Source organism: Gallus gallus, chromosome 1, assembly GCF_016699485.2.
Source record: "Gallus gallus isolate bGalGal1 chromosome 1, bGalGal1.mat.broiler.GRCg7b, whole genome shotgun sequence".
Taxonomy (NCBI): Eukaryota; Metazoa; Chordata; class Aves; order Galliformes; family Phasianidae; genus Gallus; species Gallus gallus.
In genome coordinates, this window is record NC_052532.1 from 170,087,012 (window position 1) to 170,112,919 (window position 25,908).

Consider the following 25,908-nt stretch of genomic DNA (forward strand, 5'->3'; position numbering starts at 1 on the left):
TTTTTCTTGAACTTTTCTGTGCATCCCCTTTACCCTGAATGCTCGCAGTCCATCCCTTTTTTTTGTTACTACTAAACCTATTTTCTGCAGGCATGGCCCCTCCATCACTCCAGTCTGCTCTTTGCCCAATGCTTGCTGCTGCTTTCTCTTAGAAATGTAGTTGTCCTGCTTGCTTCTGCCTTCCCCCTGCAAAAGGACCTGCATCTTCCTCCTCTCTGCTGCTTCTCCGTGTTCCCTATGCCATAATCTTCCCCCACATGTGGGTTCCATTCTCCTGCTGGCCTGCTGCTTGCTGTGACTTTCCCTGTACCATGGCCACATCCACCCTCCATTCCCACTTCTTTGTGCTGTTGCTGCACTGAGCAGTGCTGGAAGTGTTTGCTCCGCCTTTGCACACAAACAGTGGCCAAGCCTTCTGTGAATGAAGGACCACCTTTTTATTTTTGCTTCTTCATGTCTCTGAGCCTATACTAATCCTAGGGCCCAGAATTCTGCTTTGCCCTACTGTCAACTTCTGGAATCTTTTCTTCTTTAAGCCTCAGACGGATCACATTCCCTCTGAATGCCAAATGACTTCCTACTTGCATTTGTCCTCTCTTTCTTCCCTTGCTTAGGTGACCTCTACCAGACTTTCACTCGGTTCAGATATATCTGACATCAGTGTGTGTGGACGCACCACCTAATGTGTGGACAGCAGTTTTGAATATGGAAGTTCTTGTTGGGGAAGGAGGATAAGCAAAATTATCTCATGCTCCACTTCCACCACAAGACATGTGTGCATTTCTTTTAACATCTTCTTCTTCAAAAGCAGAGCAAGAATTGCCTCACCATCCACGGGCAGTACCTCTAGCAAAAAGTCCTGCTTTGCAGGAGAAGCATTAGCAGCAGATATCTGAGCATGAGTTCAGCTGCAAGCCAGCCTAGCTAAATGTTTACCAACATCAATGCCGAGTCAGTAATGATCATAACAGACAGTAGATATTTGCAAAGTATTTAGTGTGATGGGTCCCACAGACTTCTTGAACAACTTGTTAAGCTTCATGAGGTTTCTGTGTTTAGTTTTGGGCTCCTGGGATGAGGAAGTCCCAGAGCAGGGCCAGTGGGGGGCTGCCAAGGTGACAAGGGAGGTGGGACACGTGGTGTGTGAGGAGAGGCCAGAAGGGTTGGTTTTGCTTGGTGTTAAGAGAAGGCTGAGATGGGTCTTACAGTGGTCTACAGACACCCAATGGGAGGGTGGGGAGGCAGTGCCACACTGCTCTTGGTGGTGTACAGTGAAAGGACAAGAGGTAGCAGACAGAGATTGCAACCCAGGAAAAAAAAAAATCAGATTAGATAGCAGGGATTTTTGTTTTTCAAAATGAGGGAGGTCAAAATGAGGGAGGTCAAACGAGCAGGTTGTCCAGAGAGCTTGGCACATCTCCATCATCAATAAAGAAAACATCCCTGGACAGGCCTTGAACAGCCTGATCACAGCCAGCTTTGCAGTCCTATGGCAGTGCCTGGGCCTGTCTGCAGCACTATTGCTGCACACCAGCCCTCAGGACATGTTTGTGATCCCATCAGGTCCTTGCATCAGCATGGATACCGGCATGGCCCCTTCTGCAGTGCCCCACTGCACAGACTGGCTCATGCAGGTGCTTGCAGGAGGACCAACAGATACATGAAGCCCTGCATTAGTGCAATGGGGATCATTGAATCTCTTACCCAGAGAAGAAATCTGAAGGCAGAGAGATCTGTTTGCAAGCCTTGTATTTTTTTTAACATAACTTGTTCTGCTTTGCAGAGTTTGATCACAACTCTCATCTGTGCTTTATATTTGTGCAGGGTAGACAGCAGTCTTTCCATATTGTTCTTATTGAACTTCTCTGCATTTCAAACAGGGGGTTTTGAGTGGTTGTTATGCTTCCAGAGATGTTTAATGTTTCCAGTGTGTCAGCTTCTACACTAACAAACGCAAGCAGCCCTCTTTGTGCGACACGTGTTGCCAAGTCTCAAAACAGCAATAAAGCAGCAAGCCTGCGGATTGAGGAGCACGGCAGGCACTGTTCACTTACAGCTGGGGATAATCCTGTGTGTCTTTCAAGCCACTTATTCTAATAAAAAGTCATCTCAGTCAGCACTTCACAACCAAACCCAATGGTCATTCATATAGAAATCCCTCTGTACAAGCCTGGGTTCCATTGGTTTAATGAAAAGCTTTTGATGACTTTATGTAAGTGGCAGCAGAAATGTATTCGTCCATCTGTTTTATTCATTTTGCCCAGCTGTGATCTTTTCAGTTTTTTGATTATTTTTTTTTCCAATTTCTTTTTTCGCTGGTTCCCATGAAGATCTAAAGCTTCCTTTCAGTGTAGGGTTGTGTCTGTGTGTTACTCCTCCTTCCATTGAGGTACCACAATTCATGGCCAGATCCACTGGAGCTGGCAGTGTGCTGCTTCATGAGAATCTGCTCCACTGTCTAAAAACCAGCTCAGAGCAGATTTAATACAGCCTGGAGTGTTTTCTACAATGGCAGCTTTGTTGATGATGGTACAATGATGGAAAGAAGACTTGTGCTACCTCAAAAGATGGATGGCCCCTGTAGGCATGCAAGGAATTATGAGGGCTGCTCCAAAATGTAACGCCTCCTATTTGTTTACATTGGCCCACAATGTCAAAGGTAGATGATGGTGGTATGGCAGTAGAGGTTGAACCTTCTCACCGGTATTCCATTCCATGTTGTTGCTATGTTACAGATGGCAGCTGAGGGGCAGTCTGACAAAATGACATATCAAAAGTGTGTATGAAGCAAAGGCGTGTCACTGAATTCTTCCATGCAGAAAAAATAGCACCCACTGACACTCACTGATGCTTGCTGAAAGTTCATGGAGACCAAACACAGGGCGTGAGCACATCTGGTTGGTGGGTGATGCATTTCAGCAGTGAAGACAGCAATGCAAAAGACCAGCAATATTCTGGACAGACATGCACAGCTGTCATACCGTGCAATGAAGAGCACCTCAATCAGCTCATCCACACAAATCAGCAAGCAGTGGTGACTATGTTGAAAAATAATGCTTTGTAGCTGAGAATTTGGTCTACAAAATAGTGTTACTGTGCTCTTTGTATCTGTTGTAGTTTCCATGGAAATAAGTAGGAGGCATTACTTTCAGAGCAACATACATCAATTTTGATTCTCTTCTTCCTCAAGCCACTGTTTGAAATTCAGGGGAGGAACCTTACTTACGTGGTAGCTCAAGTCCATAGGATTACTGAACACGATTTTCTTCTGTAGGAAAGAGTGAGCAGATGACCATGGAATGGCAGAGCTGGGTGCAAGGGGATGGCGCTTCCAATGGTCTTCTGCCCGTGTGCTCTTTTGCCATGTGACTACCTGTCTGTTTGCTTAATTTTCAGCTCATCAAAGCAGAGTCATCATGATTCTGTTCGTCCTGGAGATGGAGTGGGTGTTGAGCACCGGCCAAGACAAGCACTTCACCTGGCACTGTTCAGAGAGCGGCCAGCGGCTGGGAGGCTACCGCACCAGCGCGGGGGCCTGCGGCCTGCAGTATCCTTTGCTGAGCCCTCCGTGTTGGCGCTGCCCTTTGACCCTTAAACAGCTTTTTTTGTTTGCTTTTGGTTTGTTGGTTTTATTTCTAACTGTCCTCCAACATTTGTGCCCTGTGTAGGTTCGGTGTTTTGCGAGAGGCTGTTCTCTAAAGCCGATGTAAAAAAAAAACCCCACCACACAACTGTCTGCTCTCCTTGCTTCATCTCTTTAATGCGGGATGGCATATTTAGGTCTAAGCAAAACAATGGACAATCTGCAACCTGTTGTGGTCTGCCATTGTGATAAATAAAGACAGGGTCTTCGTTTTAAACATGCAGCACATTCTTTTTTTTTTTCTGAGAAAGAATGGTAACAAAGTAGGTCAGTGATCAGGTCAGTCAGTGTGTGTTTGTGCATGATGGTAAGAATTAAATGGCTTTAATATCAAATCATCAGCACTTGTCCTTCACTCTGGAACAGCCCACTGTGCACTGGGAATTTGAGCTAACTAAAGAATAAATGGCTCCAGAAATGGCACTCAAGTGCCTTATTCACCTAGAGCTGCCCCAGCTGCCTAGCAATAAAAGAAATATTAATTCAGCTTTATTGCAAATGAAAAGGGAAGTGGAAAAGTATGAGCTCTTAGGCTGGAAGCAGGGGTTAGCTTAAACAGACTTTTCAGTGGCCCGTAGCATATGTGGTGTAGATGATACGTGTTGTGCTACTTTGCGGGAAATGGCTCAAAATTAAATAAGTGAAGTATATGGGCTTGCTTTGTAACCTCGGGCTGAATGAAGGGCAAACTGATCTAAATGGCCTAAAGGGTGAGCTCCATTTTTAGTTAATTTTCTTAAGAGTTTAGCAAGTGCGATGCAGGAATTTGTTTTGCCTTTCCTAAAGCTCCCTAGAGAGGCAGACTGCTTCAAGTGGTTCCAAATTATGGAGGACTTTTTAATTTGGGTCATCAGGTCTTGCTGGTGGAGGGCAGAGGAAAGGACAACCTTTGACAAATACTGCAGAAAAACTTAGCAGAACCTGGGATGTGGGGGTTTTTTCCCAACTGTGTCACGTGTGCACTTGGTCAGTTGAAGCAACTTTTCCTTAAAAAAGCAATAAGGAATCTAAATGTGCAATTAAATCGAATGAGGTCAGAATCTGTTGAGATAGAATGGTTCTGAAGGTGGCTGAATGGATGTAGATGTTACTCCATTTAGAATATGGTGTGTGGTACATCTCATGTAGCCAACACTTGCCAAATATGTCATGAAATGTAGATTAGCTCTTGCATCATGACTGTGTTGCCACCAAACTGGTATTAAAAACATTTAAGGAGATATTCATAGAATCATAGAATGGCTGGGTTGAAAAGAACCATAATAATCATTGAGTTTCAGCCCCCCTGCTATATGCAGGGTTTCCAACCACTAGACCAGGCATATTCTTCTGGAGGGCTTCCGTGACATTGGCTAGCGTTCTGAGAAAAGATGGGAGTCGTATTTGTATACCTAAATATAATGAAGAAGTTGAAAACAGTTCTTTTAAACAATATGGGGAAAGAGGAGGAATGAATACCATCCAACTTAAGCTGGAGATACCGGGGAGATGAGACTTCTCATTCATGGCAAAAGGCTTATTGCAGGGTTTTGTAACTTTGTTTTTTTATTATTTTTTTCTTTGCTGTTTGGTTTAACTCAGGGAGGCTGCATTATTGATGTGAACAACTGTGAGTTTAATACCTAAATATACGCTCTGTCTACCTCCTTGAGACTGGAGCGCTATTCACAAGGTTGTAGCACGCTCACGTTAAAAGAATTAACAAGCCATTAGAAGTAATGCATATCTTGTGTAAACAATGTATGTTCCTCAGCATTTATCCATCAGATTTGATGTGGAAACCCGGCATGTTTTTGTTGGTGATCATTCTGGGCAAGTAACCATACTCAAATTAGAGCAAGAGTCCTGCAGCCTGGTGACGACATTTAAGGGACACACAGGTAAGGCTTGAGGAGGAGACCCTACTTGGTTCTTCACCTGTGTGCAGCATCAGGGTGGCATAACTATCCTGTGAAATGGGAGCATGAAAGGGAGATTAAACTGCCACTATCGCTCCGGAAAGCTTGTTCTTTATTGGGGAACACAAGAGAGGGATCAAACTTCTGAAAAGCGTAGTAAATGGCACAATCAGTAGCTCGTTAATGCAGAGTGAGGATAAAAGTTGCAGTAACTCTGGGTGGAAAGATGCTTCCTGGGGAAAGACCCATATGGGTAGATAATATTGCCCAGGTGGGTTAGGTGTGCCTTGGATGTGCTTACTGGGGATGCTGGCTGATTGCTTCACTACTTGGACTTGTCCTCCATCACACTTTAAAAACAGCAGCCTGGGGATGTGAGCTGGCCATGTAATGGAAGAAATGATGGGCATTGCTCAGTATCCTCTCTTCATATCCCTCCTCTTTGACTGTGGGTTAGTTGTTCAGTCACAAGGTAGTTCAGTTTGTGTGCTACAGCAGTATGAAGATGCCCGTAATCATAGAATCAGAATGGTTTGGGTTGGAAGGGACCTTTAAGATCATCTAGTTCCAACCCCCTGCTATAGGCAGGGACACCTCCCTCTAGATGAGGTTGCTGATAATATTCCCCACCTGCTTCTCTCTCCTTATCTCTCCCAGTGTCTCTCCTGGGAACAATGCAGATGAAAAGCTGTGCAATCACACTGTGACCATCATATGGTGGCTTTCTGCTGCCCACACGAGGCTACAGAAGGGCAGGGCAGGGCTTCAGTAGGATTTCTAGGCTGCTGCTTACCAGATGGCCAGTATGGTGGCTGCATGGCCCTTGCTAGAGAGACCCACATTTTTAATCATTCTCTCTCTTCTTCTTTTTTTTTTTTAATAATGTTTAAATATGTATCTGTATATTAAGCCACATTCTTCTGTAATGAATTGACTGTTCTATGCATCTCCTATTTCAGGTGGTGTCACTGCTCTCTGTTGGGACCCAATACAACGAGTTTTGTTCTCAGGCAGTTCTGACCATTCCATTATAATGTGGGATATTGGAGGGAGAAAAGGAACAGCCATCGAGCTGCAAGGACATAAGTACGTTCAAAGCCCTTCCTCCTGGGCTGTGGAGGCAAAAACAGCCCAGAGGTTACAATCTTCACATGGCTTGAGCTTGTATGTGTGACTCCCCTTGGTCCTTATACAACGAGAATAAATGGCTTATAGTAAGTTCTTCAGCATCCAGACCCGCGGGCTGATGGGATGTCCGCAAAAGGCAGTGAAAGAAAGCACGGTTGCCTACAGTCCAGAGTGTGTTATGTGGGAGTCTGCACCTCTGTTGGAAAGGAGGGGTCCACAAATGAGAACACCAGAGGGGAAAATTCCTTCTTCTTTAGGCGTCAGGTTCTTTCCTTCCCCTAGAGGGAGCATCAGGCTTGGACAATTAGTCCCGTTTTGCTGCATGTTAACCGTGTGTTTTCCATCTCACTTTACCTGCAGCCTGAAATATAAGTAATGTTCTTTACCCATATGTGCCTGCAGCATCTCCTTAATGCAAAGAGGCTTCATCTTTGCACATACAGACCTCACGTTTGCATAGCACAGTAGATGTTTTTGAAGAAGAGTAATTTTTACTGGACATTGAGTAAATTAGAGGTAGAGTGTCACTAGCTGCAGTGACTTCCAAGCCTTTTAAATACTCACAACAGGTTTTCAGTGCATTTACAGTGCATATATGTGGGACTAGCATGCCAGGCTCTGGTTTAGAGAGGCAAAATCCCATGGCCTTTTTGGTCTGACAGTATTTACAGCTACTTATGTATTCATACATTTCTCTTGAGTGATGCTGCACTCTGCTGGACATTTTCGTTGGGCCACTGGGATTTCAGAGCACTGCAGAGCTTTTGTGAAATCCCCAGATCATCCTCATACCCTAACGCTGATGCTTGCTAATGCACCCCTGCTACATTTATTGCTGTGGAAATTAGATCTTATGGTGTGAAGCTAGCATCTGGATCTTAATCTATAGCATGGCTGCTGTCTGCCTCTGTGTAGTGTAGAGACCTGATGGCAGTGGGGACCAAGAAATGTTCCAATTAATGGTGACAGCAGGTTGGGTTTAAGCTGTATTGTTTTTCACATGCAGCTTTTTCTTTAAAAGAAGGAAAACAAACTAAATCATCTACCTTACCTTGGGAGAGCTGAGAAACAATTTAGCAATTCCTGTATTATTTTGATAATGCTTATTAGTGCTAAAAGAAAGGATTCAGTAGTTCTTCAGCGCTTCATTTCTAGACGTTGCAGAGATTTACCAAAACCAAGTGTTATTAACCTACTGAAGAGAATGGACCTTACTGAGGCTACATTTATGCACTCAGATGTGCTTTGGGAAAGCCCCTGAAGCTGCAGCTCTGTTCTGCCTTCCCAGCTCGGCTCTCAGTTTCAGGAGCAGTGCAACCAGTTATCAGAACAGGTCCTTGATTTTGTGGATGTTGCCCAAGTGAGCAGCACTCTGGTTTTGGTTCCAACTGGACAGCAAAGGATCCAATTTGCTTCCAGTAAATATCAAGTGCACTGAGATGGGGAAAGAAACATGCAGGCAAATGAATGATTTACATTGCCCAGTGAAGCTTTGGGTGCCCCATCCCTGGAGGCACTCAAGGAAGGGTTGGATGGGGCCCTGGGCAGCCTTAGCCACTGGGTGGCACTGCCCATGGCAGGGGGTTGGGACTGGATGGGCTTTAAAGTCCCTTCCAACCCAAGCCATTCTATGATTTCATGGTTCTATGATTTTTTACTGTATGTTTTGTGCTTACTTTTGTGCTAACCTTAAATGGTTGATTAGTAACTGCCTTGTTTGTTTTCCAGCGATAAAGTTCAGTCTCTCTCCTACGCTCACCACACTCGGCAGCTCATCTCTTGTGGTGCCGACGGGGGAATAGTTGTCTGGAACATGGATGTTGAGAGACAGGAGGTAGGGGCATGATTCTTGCTGATTCTTTGTGAAGCAGTCTTGGGAAGAAAGTGGCCTTTCTAACGTGTACAACTTTCAATTAGAACAAGAACTTTTCAGACATTAAAAATGTTGTTGGATATGCTCCAGTTCTTACACAGCAATTATGCCATGCCTTTGATAATATGGTACAGGGGAAATTATCTGGCAGAAAATGTGTATTAAGTAAGCTGCTAAATGGTTTCTGTCCTTTACGTTACTGCTCTGAAGGTGTCCTCTAAGGATGTGAGATGTTCTGCTTTATTTTTAAGGACATCATGAGAAATGCTGTCATTTCAGAGGTAAATGGATGGATTAATAATTATTAGGATTTTTGTTAAGAAAACAGAACTAGAAAGTTCGTTGTTATCTCTGGAAATGTGCAACCCAGTGTTGGTTCCCCCTCTATTCTTACGGAAAAGACATTTATTTATGGCTTCACTCTCACCTGCTACTACTGGGCCTTGCTACCCTTTGGTATAGCCATGTGGAAGTGGGTAGATAACAGCGCTGCTGATACAGACAGTAAGATTTCACCTACACATTCCCAGCCACCTTTGGTACTGTGTGGCCAACAGATGCAAACAAGTGCAAAATGTACCCCAGGTCTTTGTGCTGCAGGAACAGCCTCCGCTCAGCAATTTTGAAGACCTGACTCAGCAGGATGAGCAAGCAAGTCAGGCTCCAGCCCTAGCCCTGAACATGGCTAATCCTGGTAAAATGAGTCACAGCGAATCTCTGCATTCCTAATGCTCTGCCATATTCCTATGGGTGGGTGCTGAGGCCCTGAATACCCCTGGTGGGTCAGTTGGGGTGAGGTTACTCCCAGCCGGTGTGGGGCTGTGGCTGGGAGAGATGCATCTGGAAACACATGTCTGGGTACATCCCTTTACCTGTTCCTTCCAGTGCATGGTGGGGAAGACTACTGTAATTAAGATTAGAGAAAAGCAAGGAAGGATAAGGGCAGCGAGTTTTTTCCCAGCTGCTTTTGGCAGCACAATCTGTAATCAGCTTTGCTGCTTCTCCATGAGGGTTTTGGTCTCCCTGGGTTGTGCATGTCTCCCTGGAGCAAGGAGAAAAGATAAGTGGAAAATTGGATTTAAAAACCTACTCAAACAGACCTGGGCAGGAACCGAGCTACTCTTGCTCCCTTTTCTTTTTTTCCTGTGAATTAGCATTCCAGTTGGCTCTCTTTAATTGCTAATCTAATGGCCGATTATATCATCAGCTCCAAAAGTGAAACAAAAGGAGAGTGGGTTTCTCCCTCCCAACAGATGTTTCCTTTTTGCTGCAGCCTGAACATCCAGAAATGGAAATCTTACTGGCTGTCTTCAAAAGACTGCAGTAAGGGTTAAGGCTGGTTGGTTGCAAAACAGGCAACAATAACGTGAGAAGATTGGTTAAGAAGTGGAGGGGAAGTATAATGAGCTACAGGAGGGCTTAGCAGCAGGTGCTGATGTGTGTGGTGTTCTCTCTGACTATGGCAACATGGGCTCATTCTTGTTGTCCATAGCACAATAGGGCATCCATTGTGGTAAACCACCTCCAAAACGTGAACCCTTGAGATCTGATTATCAAATACGTGGATGTTGGCTTTGCTATTTTTCCCCTTATATAAAAGTTGTGCTTTTTTTCTTTTTTTTTCACTGGATGTGTGCAGTCTTCACTTTGATATCAGGGTTTTCCACATCTCTGCGATTGCACTAGAGTGAATTATGCCATTTTGTTGCTTGATTCCTTATTTTTATCTATTTTTAAAAAGCTATGAGAAGCAAACGTCTGAAAAATGCTGGAAGCTGTGTTTCTATTTGACTACAAAGCTGTTCCTTGTCACAAGCAAAACATCTTCATGGGTAGTGTTGGGATGCAGATCTGTAGGCATTAATGTAAAAGACTGTTGTGGGTAGAAAAGACAGGGATTTGCCCCTACAGAATGAACAGTGTTCAAAGTAACTGATAGAAGAAGCTGAAGCTCAGTTGCCTGAGTTTATTGCTGGGGGTCAAAACTGCCATGGGATCTGAGTGTCTCCGTCCACTTTCCCTTATCTTTGTCTGGCTTTCATAGTATTTTTAATTCTCAATCTCAGCTGCATTTCTTGCCTTTTTAAATTACAGAATGGAAGAAGCCACCGGCTCTAATGAGCCAAATGCAGTTTGTTAATGGGGCTTCCTCACAGAGTTTTGAACTTCACTTAGTATTTGTTTAATCTTGCCCAGTTGGGGCTGGGTAGGAGCATGCTGAGGCAGTGCTGGGAGGGCTGTTCCTCTCTGGAGATGGGACAGGCCTGCTCACCAACACCCGCTTTGGTCTGAACCCTTGTCCTCGAGGTCTAGTCCTGCTGGTAAGGTGAGAAGAGCAGAAGTCACCCTCTGTCCAAGAGCTCATGCTAAGCCCAAATAGGACAGATGGATGCATGGACAGATGGAGAAGGGACAAATCATAGAATCATAGAATTGTTTGAATTGGAAGGGACACTTAAAGGCCATCTGGTCCAACTGCCCTGCAGTGAACAGGAACACCTACAGCTCCATCAGGTACTCAGAGCCCCATCCAGCCTGACCTTGGGTGTCTCCAGGGATGGGGCATCCACCACCTTTCTGGGCAACCTGTGCCACTGCCTTACCACCCTTACTGTAAAAAACGTCTTTCTTATATCCAGTCTGAATTTCCCCATTTCGCCTTGTTGTATCACAAAAGACCCTACTAAAGAGTCTGTCCCCTTCCTTCTTACAGTCTCCCTTTAGATACTGAAAGACCACTCTCAGGTCACCTCAGAGCCTTCTCTTCTCCAGGCTGAACAGCCCCAGTTCTCTCAGCCTGTCCTTATAGGAGAGGTGTTCCATCCCTTTGATCATTTTGGTGGCCCTCTGGAAATGCAGGAACCATTACTCTTTTGGAGTCTTGCATCCAAAGCTGTGTTTCCTGAACACTGTGGGCAGAAGCACTGCATGTCCACCAGCAAGGCACGTGTCAGGGGACCCAAGTGTAGGGGAGGAGGTCATTTACTTCCTCCACAAGCCCTCCTGCCATTTCAGGCATTTCCTGAGCTCCTTCATTGTCTGGTGAGAGTGCTTCCCTGCAGGGAGCCCATTCCTTGCTACTATTCACAGCAAAACCTGGCTGCAGGAGGGAGAAGGGCCTTTACTATTTTCTTTATATTCTTTAAATCTTTTTACCCACTTCATCCACATCATGAGTGCAAATCTACATGTGGAATTAAGAACCAGAAAGCTTTCTTTTCATCATCTATATGTGAAAGCAGGGAAAAAGAGGTGTTTTGGGTTTCAGGCTTCTTCAGAACCTCATCTTGCCTGCCTTGTCAGATTTGCAGCACAGATACCTTTGACAGCAGGAATGCCTCTTGCATTAGCTTGGATATTGGAAGAACTAATTGCCTCCAGTGCAGGTGGTTAATGCTGTCCAGACAAGACAGATTCATTTTTAGATACTTAATTCCAAACTTGAAGAGGCTGGGGAGCCTTATTTAATCCTGGGTTATTTTTATGGACTTAGACTCTGCTTCATGTGGTGGATGAGAAGTGTTCCTCCTGCATACTTCAAGGCTCAGGAGCTGAGCCAAAAAAAAGACCCCCTTGATCAAGTAGAATGGCTTCTTGTGAAAGTGGGGAGTTTTAATCAAGTTCAGCTGACCACATTACTGCACCCCATCACATCTTCCTTATCCTGTCCCTGGGTTGTGATGGAAGTTGGTTTCTCATGTCCTCCACCTGTGTTTGTGTGTGTTGCAGACCCCTGAGTGGCTGGACAGCGACTCCTGTCAAAAATGTGACCAGCCTTTCTTCTGGAACTTCAAGCAAATGTGGGACAGTAAGAAAATAGGCCTCAGGCAGGTTTGTATGGGTCCTTTGCTGTGTTAATATGATGCAATTAGGCTTCTTCTCTCTCATAGTACGTTATAGTAATCTTTATTCCCCTGAAGGCTTGAGAACTTTCTCTTGTTCTTCTAGAGATAACAGGATAGTGAGCTCCCCTCAATGCTCTGGCTCATCAGAAGCAGAAGGTTTTTCTCTTTTTCTTCTTTCTAATTTTGGCAGCCTGTCCCAATAGCAAATGTGTATGATAGAGTCTGAGCTGAGTAAATTGTTTTGGGGATTTTGCTTACTGTCATCTGAATCTGCTGTAGAAAGAAATTTGCGGCTAATTCTTGGAGATTGTGCTGGAACTAAAGCTGTTTTTAATGGGCTTGGGTAAACATCTGTAACTGTTTAAGCTGCACTGGAAAAGGCTAACTGGTCGGCTTGGAACACTGCTGCACATCCCTGTGCAGCAGGAGGGGGCTGTGGATTGCAGTCTTCTGGGAAAGGGGCATGAAAAAGCAGGAAAGGGTGACCTCTTGGGCCTTGAAACAGGTGTCTGGGCCACAGCTAAGCTGCCCTTTACCCTTTATTTAATGCTTGTCACCACAGGGCCTGGCTCTCATATGACAGGCACGGCAGCCCTTTGGTCCTATGCAGTCAGTGTGTGAGAAAACAGAATACAGGCAGTATCAAAATGCAGGAACAGTGGTGCTTCTGAAGCTGAAAAAGGCCAGCAGGGTTGACTGAGATGATCAGGTGATGTGTATTTATACTGAGACAAAGAGACTGAGATGAGGCTCTGGAGTTATGCTTACCAGTGTACCCTGTCCTACTTTGAGCTGGACATATTTTAATATGATACCTATTGCTCACTGGGGGTGCTGTCCCTGCTCTCCCAAAGAGAGACTTGAAAGATGGACGTGCCTAGGAGAAGGTGGGTGTTAAATGAAGATGACCGTTTTCCTTCACCTTCCCTGGAAGAGTAGCTTTCCTGTTTGCTGCAGCCTCAGCTGAGCCATACCAAAGTGAGACGGTAGAGGTGGGACTGGAGCAGAAACCCCAGGCTCATGGCTGAAGATGTCCTTTCACGTCTTGTCTCCCACAGCATCACTGCCGCAAATGTGGGAAGGCTGTCTGCGGCAAGTGCAGCTCCAAGCGCTCCTCCATCCCGCTGATGGGGTTCGAGTTTGAAGTGAGGGTCTGCGATAGCTGCCACGAGTCCATAACGGACGAGGAGTAAGTGTGGGCACCGAGCAGCCTAGAGCTGGAGTGGGACAAAATGCTTTGTGACTGGGAGGGCCTGGGTGCTTGCAGGGTTGGGGAGGGAACAGCCAGAGGGGTGGTCCCTGGGTCCCATTAGCAGAAGTCCCATCAGTGCCTAACAGATCAGTGCTTGCTTTGAATGCTTGTTTCCTTGATACCTGAAGCCATGTTTTTTGCTGATTTGGGATCTCTTTCTTCAAGGCGGGCACCCACAGCTACTTTCCACGACAGTAAGCACAACATAGTTCATGTACACTTTGATGCCACCAGAGGATGGCTGCTGACCTCGGGGACAGACAAGGTTATTAAGGTAGGAGGGAGGAGATTGCTCTAGCTTCTGTACTTCATTTCTTCTTCTCCCATGGGAATCCATGTATGTCCTAGCTACCATCTCCCGCATGGATCTCTCTCACACCAACTGATACGCTTCTGCCCAAAAAAGACCACAGGGATCCTGTGTCTGTAAACACAAAGGTATGGGGACAAGGCTAGTCACAGCCAAGTCAGTGTTAACGGTGCCCTTTCCATAAAGAGGACAAAGCAGCTTTTTGAAGTGGCTGATCTAGTTTGTGAGGCCAGGTTAAAAAAGGGCCCACAGATGTCAAAACTCCATGCAGAGAAGTAGCTAAAATAATAAGTTTATAACAAGGCTTAGCAATTAAAAACAACAACAGTAGAATCATAGAATCACAGAATGGCCTGGATTGAAAAGGACCACAGTGATCATCGAGTTTCAACCCCCCTGCTATGTGCAGGGTCACCAACCACCATACCAGGCTGCCCAGAGCCACATCCAGCCTGGCCTTGAATGCCTCCAGGGATGGGGCATCCACAGCCTCCTTGGGCAACCTGTTCCAGTGCGTCACCACCCTCTGCGTGAAAAACTTCTTCCTAATACCTAACCTATATCTCCCCTGTCTCAGTTTAGAACCATTCCCCCTTATCCTATCACCATCCACCCTTGTAAATTGTCGTACCCCTTCCTGTTTATACGCTCACATTAAATACTGGAAGGCCACAATGAGGTCTCCCCGGAGCTTTCTTTTCTCCAAGCTAAACAAGCCCAGTTCCCTCTACCTTTCCTCATAGGAGAGGTGCTCCAGCCCTCTGATCATCTCAGTGGCCCTCCTCTGGACCCTCTCCAAGAGTTCCACATCTTTCTTGTGCTGGGGGCCCCAGGCCTGGATGCAAGAAAAGATCGACCTTAAAATTGTGTTCTAAGTGCTAATCGCTCAAGTTAGCAATATGGTATGGGTCTTCATAGCTTAAAACCAGATATTAACCTGGCTTATAAGGGGAAAATGTCGAGTGATATGAGTGTTGGAAAACAAAATTAAACTGTTGGACCTGGTGCAAACACCTCTGGGCACGTAGCGTCCCTTAAACAGAAATTAAAAAGTGCAAATTAGTTTTATATATTATATGTTGTTGTATTTCACCGCTACTCACCACATTATGATATATTGTTGTATTAACAGCTGTGGGATATGACGCCGGTAGTGTCTTGATACATCAGTGGAACTTGAAGGGTGACATTTACAGAAGAAGCAGATTTCCTAACCCTAATCATTCTGCAGAAGATAGGTGATGCTGGGCGCATATGGCAGATGAGAACGGAACTCATGTGTTTACAACGATTTATGTCCTCTGCTTGATCAAGGCTGAACATTTGCACGAAGACTCTTTCCACTTATTCTCAAAATACACAAGAAGGTATTTTTTTAACTAATGGTTTGTACGATCTGACTTCAGTTGTCTTGAGTTTGTTTGGAGAATCCGTGTGCGGTGCAATTTTTAGTTTTTATACGTCATGATGTCAGGATTCTTGCTGCTTTGTACCGAGGGTTCTTGGTTTGTGTCTTACCGTGTCAGCTTTCAGTGTAAGGCAATCGGCTCTCCCCACCTGTGTGTTTGGGATGTTCCTGCTGACGATGCTCACTTCAGCAGAAGAGCTCCAGGCACGGCACTGCGCCTTCTCTGATCACGTCACCAAGCATCTGATGGACTTGCAATTCCTACCAAGGGCTCTACCATCCTCTTGTCCTAGCAGACGTCATCCGGAGAGCGTTTTGTTGTCTTGTTGTAGCTAAAGCACGGCTTCCTGCCACTTGCCTTGCTGCACCAGTTGCAAAACCCGGGGGCCAGGTTGCTTAGCAACTTACTTCTACAAAAGCTGAAATAGTTTTCCAGCTCTGAACATTAGAAGGAGCACACGGACCTGCTTGGAGTCTGATGAGGCTGACAGGAGGATTCAAACAAAATTATTGGCAACAACCACTGTCAAGGGTGTGTGCAGGGGGGTGGGGGAGTGGATCTAAAACTGGTCTGGGGTTGAGAAGTCTGTTTTACCTCTACCTCTACCGTGTGCAGCAGCATTTCAGCATTTGTACCTGTCTGTGTTGTTGAACATGAATTTGATTTTCCTGTTTTCCATACGTTTAGTCATATTTATTTTTTAAAATGCCGATGTTGTTTTTATTAATTTCCTCTCTAGATCAGAAACTGATATTGCTGAATGACACTTATTGTCCTGTTGTCATATTTGACAGTTTCTTTTAAGAATAAAGAAGTATTTAAAAAGCCTGGCTTGACCAAACTTACCCTCCTAAAAGGAAAGTGTCGAGATGGATAATCAAAAGCAAAACTTTTTTTGCTACATCTGTCTTAAATAAAGAGTTATCTCCGGGTTCCTCTAAATCCATTTTGCTGTTTAATACACTATTGGCAATGCTCTCGATCTGCAGGCTGAGTGTTCCTATATCTCCTATTGACGCAGGGCTGCTGTTGGTTTGTGTGATGAAATACAGCATTCGGCAGCGCTCAGTGTTGCTCCCATTTTGTGCTTTGCTTCTCCCCTCTCAGTGGGAAGTTGTGGTGTTGACCACTACAAAGCACACTGCTGCACAGAGAAGAGCTGTGCGCTTTCACTTGAGAGAGAATGCAAAAAAAAAAAAAAAAGAAAAGAGAACCAAAAAGGTAAACACCATTCATGGCATTAATTAAGTCTGGAGAGCTGCCTCCATGAAGGTAAATTCTTTGGGGAAAATTGTTTTTTTTATGCATCCTATAAATGGTGTTCAAGCACTCTGCAGCTGTGTTGTCTGAAATGATGCCACCCCAGCTTTCCTGGCTGTACAGCTTGTTGTTGGTTCCCCTCTATGCAGCAATTTTTTAAAGCACGTTTTCAAACATAATTCACATCTCACTAAAAAGACTCACTTTCCTGCTTAAGTGCTACTAATCTGTGAGCCCTCCTGCTGTCTTTCCTGGAAGTCAGAAGGAACTTGGAACACTCTTGGAAGGTGTGCAAGATGAGCGAGTCTACTGCCAGGATTTCAATCCAGCTGGAGAAGGTGTGTGAAACTTTGCTGGCCTGTGCTGTTCCACACTTTACCCTGGGCTCTGAGCTTTTTGGCCAGAACTTGCTCTGCTGCCACAGAGAGTAATTCACATTGTGGCAGAAACTTGGGAGCGTTCAAGTAATCTTAAATCAGCACTCAGCTCTGTTCCTGGTGAGCCATAATGGCTGCAACAGGCCTGGGCCCACAGCATGAGTTGTGCTTAACATCAGTGGAGCTCAGAAGTCCACAAGCTGAGGATCTGCTCGGTGAATGCCCAGCCCTTCGGGACACGTCTTATTCAAACAGAAGTGAGGAACTGACTCCAAAGATGACCAAATTTTGGAGCAAAGTATGTTTCAAACTCCCATATTAAACTCTTGTCCCCATCTTCTCTTCCAGAGGAGCTGTGGTTTCAGTGTTGCTTATGGGTGGATGTTAGGTACATGAACCCATTTTGCAAACTTTCCCCTGCAGTTCTTTTTGAATAAACTACCTGGAGGGTTATATGGGTTTAACTTGGTGCCCTGTTGCCTTGCAGCCTCAGGTCAGACTGGTCGTGGCTTAGAAAATGATACAAGCTGAAGGGGAAGCTGGGGAAGAAAGAGAAGCATCTCCCTTTGCTTTTACCTTTAGAACTGTAATGTAGTGATATGAAGGGAAAATAGGCGTGTTAACTCCAACAATGAATCTTTTACCTACCTGTCAATGGTTTACAGGCTGGTTCAGCCCGGTTCCGTGAAACAAGCAGCATTGTGTATTGTCTACTTATGCCTATCTTCCTGTCTTGTATGGCTACCGTAACCATATCTATTTATTTTGTCTTCCAGATCAGCAAAAAACAAAAAAAGGATCCCTACTGCCTGGTCCTTTTCTTTCCATTTTAACTGTCAAACAACAAACCTGAGCTGGTTTTATTTACTGTATTACTGGGGGAGGGCACAGTGCCATGTCTTTTGGTACAGATGTAAGCCACACACTTCACCCACATGGACTCAGACAAAAAGCCTCTCTTCCCCAGGGCTGCTGAACTGCAGCCGCAAGCTTTTAGTGCTATGTCCTGCTGTGCCAAAGGGCATACAGGCAATTCTGGCCTTCCCATGCTCTTGATTCTAGAAAACTTGGTTTTCATTTCTCTCTTAGCTGGTGTTTCTGCAGGGGAAGAAGCAGTGCCCTTCAGGGAACCTACCTGCCTGGTTTTAAACTGAGCAGAATCTGTAGTGTTCATGCAGGAAGACGTAGGTCACACAAACAGCCACGCAGGCTTCAGGTGGCTGAAGGAAGGTAAACATGAACATCTACCCTGATCTGGTGGGTGGCAGCCCTGCCCAGGGCAGCAGGGTTGGAACTGGATGATCTTTGAAAGTCCCTTCCAACCCAAACCATTCTGTGGTTCTGTGATTCTATGAAAAGGACGCGGGCAGTGCAAGGATAGTACCAATGGTCCTTCTGGTGCAGGAGACTAACACCAGGGTTTGAGATTTCGAAACAGGAGAGGGCATCATAGGAGTAAAAGTCTGTCAGAATAGCCCCAGATGGTGGCATTGGTGTCCTCATCTGCTCTCACTCCTGTCTGCTGCTACTACAATAAAGCCCAGTTGACCTTCTGCCTTTTGGACGTCAGTACGTTGACTCCTGGCACACTGAAAGTGATAACAGCTCTTCACGGGAGAGGGTGGCATGAATATGTCCTGTACTGTGGGAAAGAGAGATGCATTCCATCTGCACGGGTTGGCTGCTGATAAGAAGATGGATGGCCGGGCACACAAAAAGGATTGTGCATGATCCAAAAAAAAAATGCCGTAGGAAAAAGAAAAGTTAACTTTATGCCTGCTGAGGGTGTCACAGCTGGAGGAATAAGCAACTTCTTCCACAGCTGCATCTAGAGCTTGGCCACCAGTACAAGAGAGACATGGATGTACTGGAGAGAGTCCAGCAAGGGGCATAAGGATGATGAAGGGTGTGGACCTCTCCTGTGAGGAGAGGCTGAGAGTGCTGGGGCTGCTCAGCTGGAGGAGTGAAGGAGGCTCGGGGATCTCATCAGTGTCCATAAATACCTGAGGGAGGGTGCCAGACGCTGGAGCCAGGCTCTGTCAGTGGTGCCCCGTCAGTTGTGCCAGGAGGCCATGGACACAAACTGGAGCAAAGGAGGTTCCCTCTGAACACCAGGAGCCCTTCTGTGCTGTGCAGTGACGGAGCACTGGCACAGGCTGCCCAGAGGCTGTGGGGTCTCCTCCTTGGAGATCTCCCAGAGCTTCCTGGACGTGGCCCTGGGCACCCTGCTCTGGGTGTCCCTGCTGGGGCAGGGGATGGAGCAGAGGGACCCAGAGGGCCCTGCCAGCCTCAACTGTGCTGTGCTTCTGTAATTAAAAGTCCACTTAACATCTTCACTTATTACATGGCTTAGAAAAATAAAAAAATAATATTTATTTTAAAATATATTTAAAAACAAAATACTGGGGCTGCTAGAGAGGTTGTGGATGCCCCGTTCCTGGAGGTGTTCAAGGCCAGGTTGGATGGGGCCCTGGGCAGACTGGTCTAGTATTAAATGTGGAGATTGGCAGCCCTGCCTGTGGCAGGGGGGTTGGAGCTTGATGATCCTTGATGATCTTTGAAGTCCCTTCCAACCCAAGCCATTCTATGATTCTATGGTTCTATGATTGTCTTTGGCCATCTCTGAAATGTTTGCCACTGGACAACACTGTGCTGCGAAGAAAAGAAAGAAGTTGAGTTCTAGGATATTCAAATTTCAGACAAGGAGACATTGAACTTGAAACAAAATGAAAACAAGAGAGCCCAGTCTGCCACCAAAATGTTTGCACATATATATAAAAAATTAAATGGAAACATCAGAACCATGCAAAGCTGAACCACCCTCTGTCTTAGCACTATCAGTTGATCACAGCCCCCATCAGGATCTAGAAGCCACGAGTTGTGCCAGTGATGAGATGTGAGATTGAGCCTATGAAGATCTCCCTTTTTTGTCTTTTGTTGTAGTGTTTATCTAACCTCGATTTTCTTCCGTTTTGCACAATTTTGCCATCCCAGCTTACTCACTGAGGCATTATTGCAGATGCCAACCAAGTACAAATGGGTTATAATGGGGCAAGGCTTTCCTGGAATGTGAAGGACCCATTAGCATCTCTTCTTTGTCCTGTCACAAGTAAATTATATGGGGCTGCCACCACCAACCACTGAAGTTTCAGCAACAATGAGTACATTAACTTGATTTAACTTTAGTAATTACAACCACTTTCAAAATAGTTACTTGAAGCTTTCACCACTGTTTTCGATGTTGAGCAAAAGCTATTTCTGCCCACCCTGCCTGGAGCTCATACCACAGATGTGGAACTGAGGGACATGGTTAAGGGGCATGGTGGGATGGGCTGATGGTTGGACTCAGTGATCTTAGAGGTCTTTTCCAACCTTAACAATTCTGTGATCAGGTCAGACCCGTGTGAAGATCACTGTCTTTCAGAATCTGGCGACTTTACAGGGAAAATCTTCCTGGCTTTTGTTGGGGTCAGTATTTCCAGGAGCATTGCTCAACAATGTGACCATCTTTTCCTGCTAATTATCTTGTAACAGTTCCCACTTCTGTTCCTTTACATATCTAAGCATCTTCAATATAACTGAGTAAATAGTGCCAGTTCACTGGGTTATTTCCATCAGTTCCTGGCTGTTTTCCTTCTCTATGCCTGTGTTGATTTGTAACAAGAAATTCAGGTTGCCGAATTTCACTGGTCTCATTCACCTGCCTGGTCAGGTGGTTGGCATAGAACTGACAACTGTCCCATGAGTAAACAGTATCACTTCTATTTCAGTGTACCAACCCGGCAGTGTGGCAGCAGACAGGCTGGGTAGTGAGCTAACTGTCCAATCTCCTGCCTCATCCCATAGCTTCCTTTTTGTTCTTCCAGTTCCAAGGGTTTCCGAACTGTGGATTCTCAACTCCTGCAGTATCTGAAAGCAATGGGAAAATGACCAAGAAGATTTTTGCAAGGAAAACCTTCAGTCTCTACTGGCTCTCATTTTACCTCTCCTACTCCTCCAGCACTTTATCTGTGGGTTCTGCTGCCACTGATGGCACAACAAGCACTGCAGGCTGGAAATGCTTCGGCCAGGCTGTGCCTCTTGGTAGGCTGCATGTTAGATTCTGCTTTGACAGAGAGCAAGAGCCACTGGGTGGACATTGACCAGCCCTGATTTAGGATAAGTAGGATCTGGTGTCATCAGAAGGCATTCCTTTTGTAGGGATTGTGACAGAGCAGCACACACAGCGAATGGAAGAGCATGGGCAGAGGAAGAGTGTGGATTAAACTATTTCATCGCTGTCCTCCTCCACTGAAGTCAATAGCCATCAGGTTGTCATGTGAAACCAACCTATTTAGCAATAGCACTCTGCACTCACTAGCTGAACATTAGTGAAAACTAGTACTGCCCCTAATATTAGGCCTTCAAAAAATGCTCTAGCATTCCAAAGATACAGTAGTTGACTGAATTGAAAATGGAAATGTCTGGCCCAGGACTGTGTTCCACCAAGTAAGTTCTTTACATTGAGGTTTTTTTAGCACTTACTTATACTGAACTCCATAGGAAAATTCCTGCCTTTGAGCCCAAGTGTGGCATACTCAATCACACCCGAATCCTATAGAGCAGGTGTGCACCACAGACCTTAACGTGCACTGCTTAGCAGGAATTTGGACAGCCTTCTATTTCTGATAGTCCATCACTGGATGCCATTTTTCTCTTGCCCGTAAGATTTGTATAGGTGATACTAAAAGCATTTGCTTAGATGCAGGTACCATTTATGCCAATTGCATTAACACAAAGCATCTCCCTGGCTTTACAGCTATGTACCTCATTTGCTCCTCTTGGAAAGGATGAAATAAAGCCTAACTGGGAACATAACAGCAGTACTGTGGGAGATTCCAGATTTGGTTTCTAATTGCTGACCCGTATTTAATGTTATTTAAAATTGTAAGGGCTCTTAACCCACAATATCTGTCTCTTTTTTCACATTATAACCAATCTTTGATTAAAGCAGTTTTATGGCTTTATTTTCACCGTAAGCTGCGACTATAATGAAAAATATAGGATATTTTAATAAATTAGTAAAGAATGTGCATTTAATATATGTTAAAGTGCACTTTGGGTCATTTTATGAACTATTTAGGTATCATTAAGTCATTAAACTTTTCTTCTGCAGACCTGTGAAGCGACTTGACTTAAACAATCAAGTATATATTGTTTTTATTAGCTTTGCAGCTACTAGACTGAGAAATGCAGTTCCTACTTAAGCCTTTCAGCCAGGCTCTTGTTTTCAGTAGCTGTATTTCATAGAATCACAGAATGGCTTGGGTTGGAAGGGACCTCAAAGCCCATCCAGTCCCAGCCCCCTGCCGTGGGCAGTGCCAGCCAGCAGCTCAGGCTGTCCAGGGCCCCATCCAACCTGGCCTTGACTGTCTTCAGGGATGGGACACCCACAGCTTCTCTGGGCAGGCCAGGTTGGATGGGACCCTGGACAGCCTGATCTGCTGGCTGGCACTGCCCACGGCAGGGGGCTGGGACTGGATGGGCTTTATGGTCCCTTCCAACCCAAGCTATTCTGTGATTCTATGATTATGTCTTCAAAAAATGCTCTATCATTCCAAAGATACAGTAATTGACTGAATTGAAAATGGAAATGTCTGACCCAGGACTGTGCTCCACCAAATCTTTTGGGAAACTCAATTATGTGAAGTGAACGTAATGTGTTCCTTGCCCATCAGCATGGTCTTTATCTACAGTCATCATAGAGAGCTCCAAAGAACACCTGTGATATTTTTATTTCTCGTTCTTTTGACGTACCACACTGATCCACAGTGATGTGTAGGAACAGTAGTATAATTTTGGGGGTTTTGGATGCAGTTTGCCAGCAAGCACAGTTGGCTCAGGAGAAAAACCCGTCACCGCGATGGCTGTTAACAATCTTGGCTTTGCAGTACACTTGTAGTATAAAAGATAAAGATAATCCCACTTGAATGTCTTTGTATGAGCTGGTTGTCTTCACAGTAATTAGAAAGATGCAGAAACGTAAGGGTTTCTGAAACTAGACCCATTAAATCACTGTGAAGGAGCCTGTTTTCTCTCTACTGATTTAGAGTGAGAATTCCAACAAGTAATTCTGCAGATCAGGTAAGACAAATTCCACCCTCTCTGTCTGCAAATAAAACAGTTCCAGGCATAATACAACTCTCTTATCAGGAAATGGGAGTTCTCCTCCAAAACCTGTGCCTCCCCATTTTCCCTTTTCCTCCGTATTCCATTCGTAATGATAAAGCAATGCCCCAGTCTTTCACAGAAATAGCAAGCACGTACGGCTTAGTATGCTATTTGTTTTCCTGCCTAGAGTCATGGAGCCATTTCTCTGCTTCCTGAAGGGGAGGGATCCAACCATGTCTGGGTGTGGAATGTGTTAAAGCCTCCTACTTCATAGTGTCTTGACATAAACAGGATAATATTCAGTCCTGGCTCCATAAAGTAATGTGGAAAGCATTTGGCAGTGTTCCTAAATTCTTGCTGTTTAAACATGAGGAAGCAGATCATTTCTGCATACCATTTCTGCACTGATTTATGGAAACTGAAGGCTGTGAAGAATCCTTCCACTTAAACTAAGCAAGCGATGCAAGAGTTTCTGCATTCCCAGTAACACATTTGAGCCCAGTCATCTTCATACGCTGAAGGAAGCAACCACCCTGTCAAATACAGTGTTTAAATATCATTTGAAACTTTAACCATTTATTTCCCAAAGACTTCTGAAGGTACACTCCTCTGCATTTCTGACTGTGCTAAGTCCTTCGGAAGATTTTGGTTAACTTCACAAGCTCGGAGCTATCACTTCGGTTTTATTTCCCCCCAGATTTCTGTCCAATTCAAAGACTACACCCCTACTGTGTCTTGAGGTAGTACATGCATACTCACAGTGGGTGAGACGCTCAGGAACAGAACAAATTTGCAGGCACCACCATTCCCCACGAGCACATCTGAATACAATTTATTTTTCACAGGCCTATAGCGTCCGACCTCTCCTCCACTGCAGGTACACTACAGCACTGTTAGTGTGTAATTAAAAGCTTTGTGATTATGCTGCATCAGCAGTGATGCTAAGATCATAGAATCACAGGATTTTTTGAGTTGGAAGGGACCCATAAAGGCCATCTGGTCCAACTCCCCCACAGCAAACAGGGACACCTACAGCTCCATCAGGTGCTCAGAGCCTCATCCAGCCTGACCCTGAATGTCTCCAGGGATGGGGCATCCACCACCTCTCTGGGCATCCTGTTCCAGTGCCTCACAACTGTAAAAAGGTTTTAAAAAAACTCTTCCTTGTGTCCAATTTAAATCTCCTTTTTTTTAGTTTGAAACCATTTCCCCTTGTCTTGTCACAGCAGACCCTACTAAAGAGTCCGTTCCCTTCCTTCTTACAGCCCCCCTTTAGATACTGAAAGGCTGCTCTCAGGTCTTCCTGGAGCCTTCTCTTCTCCAGGCTAAACAGCCCCAGCTCTCTCAGCCTGTCCTCGTAGGAGAGGTGTTCCATCCCTTGGATCATTTTTGTGGCCCTCCTGTGGATGTACTCCAACAGGTCCATGTCCCTCCTGCACTGAGAACTCCACATCTGGACGCAGTACTCCAGGTGAGGCCTCACAGCACAGAGCAGAGAGACAGGATCACATCCCTTGCCCTGTTGGCCATCCTACTTTGGATGCAGTTCAGGATATGGTTGATTTTCTGGGCTGTGAGGGCCCACTGCTGGCTCATGTCCAGCTTCCCATCCACCTGTATCCTCAGGTCCCTTGCAACAGTGCTCCATCCTTACATCCCCCAGTTTGCACTGATAGCAGAGGTTACCACAACCCAGGTGCAAGATGCGTATGGGTTTAGTGAACCTCACGAGGTTGTCCTGGGCCCACTGCTCAAGCCAGTCTAGGTCTCTCTCATTGGCATCCTGTTCCCCAGGTGTATCAACTGCACCATACAGCTTGGCATCATCTGCAAACTTGCTGAGGGTGCACTCGATCCCACTGTTGATTAATGAAGATGTTAAATAGTACCAGTTCCAGTACCGACCCCTGAGGGATACCACTTGCCACTGATCTCCATCTGGACATCGAGGCACTGATCACCACTCTCTGGGTACGATCTCAGTTCCTCATCCGTTGAACTATCCCCCCATCAAATCCATACCTTTCTACTTTGGAGAGAAGAATGTAATGGAGGACTCTGTGTCTTTCCAATTGGGAGTGAAAGCTGTTATGGGGGACTGTGGCCTTACTGAAGTCCAGATAGATGACATCAGTGGCTCTTTCCTTGTCTACTGACACAGTTACGCCATCATAAAAAGCAACAGAGTTGGTCAGGCAGGACCTGCCCCTGGTGAAGCCATGCTTGTTATCCCATATCACCTCCTTCTCTTCCATGTTCCTTAGCACAGCTTCCAGGAGGATCTGTTCCATGATCTTCAGTGGCACTGAGGGGATCCTGGAGAAGTGGATTTAAACTTCTGGGAGAATTCTTCCAGTACCTCCATTAGCTTCTCCTCATCCCCTGGTGGGCTGTGGGTTCTTGCTAAGGGTAGGTGTGTAGGGACGGGTTGCCTGTCTGGAAGAAAGAAGAAATCTTAATGGGTATATTTATCTACCTCTTCAAGCACAAAAGAGCTTTTGCTGCTATGCTCTATGTTAGTTAGGTACATCTTGCAAACCAGAAATTAATTTCATTTGTTTCCTGGAACCAGAATAATTGCCTTTTCACACAATGTGACTCAGAGTGGTGAGTGAGATCTCATTTGCAGATGGATAAGAGAAGGCCTTACTGTGGGGTTTACGCCTGCTCTCTGTCACGAGTTTAACTTCTGTTAGACCAGGAGCTTGTGACTGTTCTTGAAGGTAGAAGTTGCATTTTCTGCATCAGAAAGGGTTTTTCAGT

The 25,908-nt window shown here is 45.3% G+C and overlaps 2 protein-coding genes and 1 long non-coding RNA gene across 4 annotated transcripts in view; 1 reads left to right on the forward strand and 2 right to left on the reverse strand.

Moving 5' to 3' along the window:
* WDFY2 (WD repeat and FYVE domain containing 2) overlaps positions 1-16,186 on the forward strand; it is a 65,584-nt gene extending 49,398 nt beyond the window's left edge. For both annotated transcript variants that reach the window (XM_046943324.1, NM_001079750.2), the window contains 8 exons: positions 3,397-3,547; positions 5,411-5,523; positions 6,501-6,627; positions 8,398-8,503; positions 12,272-12,373; positions 13,446-13,576; positions 13,805-13,913; positions 15,082-16,186. In XM_046943324.1, the coding sequence (XP_046799280.1) occupies positions 3,397-3,547; positions 5,411-5,523; positions 6,501-6,627; positions 8,398-8,503; positions 12,272-12,373; positions 13,446-13,576; positions 13,805-13,913; positions 15,082-15,111 (869 nt within the window). In that variant the 3' untranslated portion in view covers positions 15,112-16,186. The remainder of the gene's footprint in view (positions 1-3,396; positions 3,548-5,410; positions 5,524-6,500; positions 6,628-8,397; positions 8,504-12,271; positions 12,374-13,445; positions 13,577-13,804; positions 13,914-15,081) is intronic.
* On the reverse strand, positions 15,013-22,335 carry LOC112531572. The gene is made up of 2 exons (XR_003073443.2): positions 20,775-22,335; positions 15,013-19,647 (listed from the first exon to the last, which is right to left on the reverse strand). It is a non-coding gene; the product is annotated as an uncharacterized LOC112531572 (long non-coding RNA).
* Positions 22,336-22,738: 403 nt separating this feature from the next.
* The window catches only part of DHRS12 (dehydrogenase/reductase 12), a 31,043-nt gene continuing 27,873 nt past the window's right edge, over positions 22,739-25,908 (reverse strand). The window contains exon 10 of the mRNA XM_001233772.7: positions 22,739-25,581. Coding sequence (XP_001233773.3) covers positions 25,442-25,581 — 140 coding nt within the window. The 3' untranslated portion in view covers positions 22,739-25,441. The remainder of the gene's footprint in view (positions 25,582-25,908) is intronic.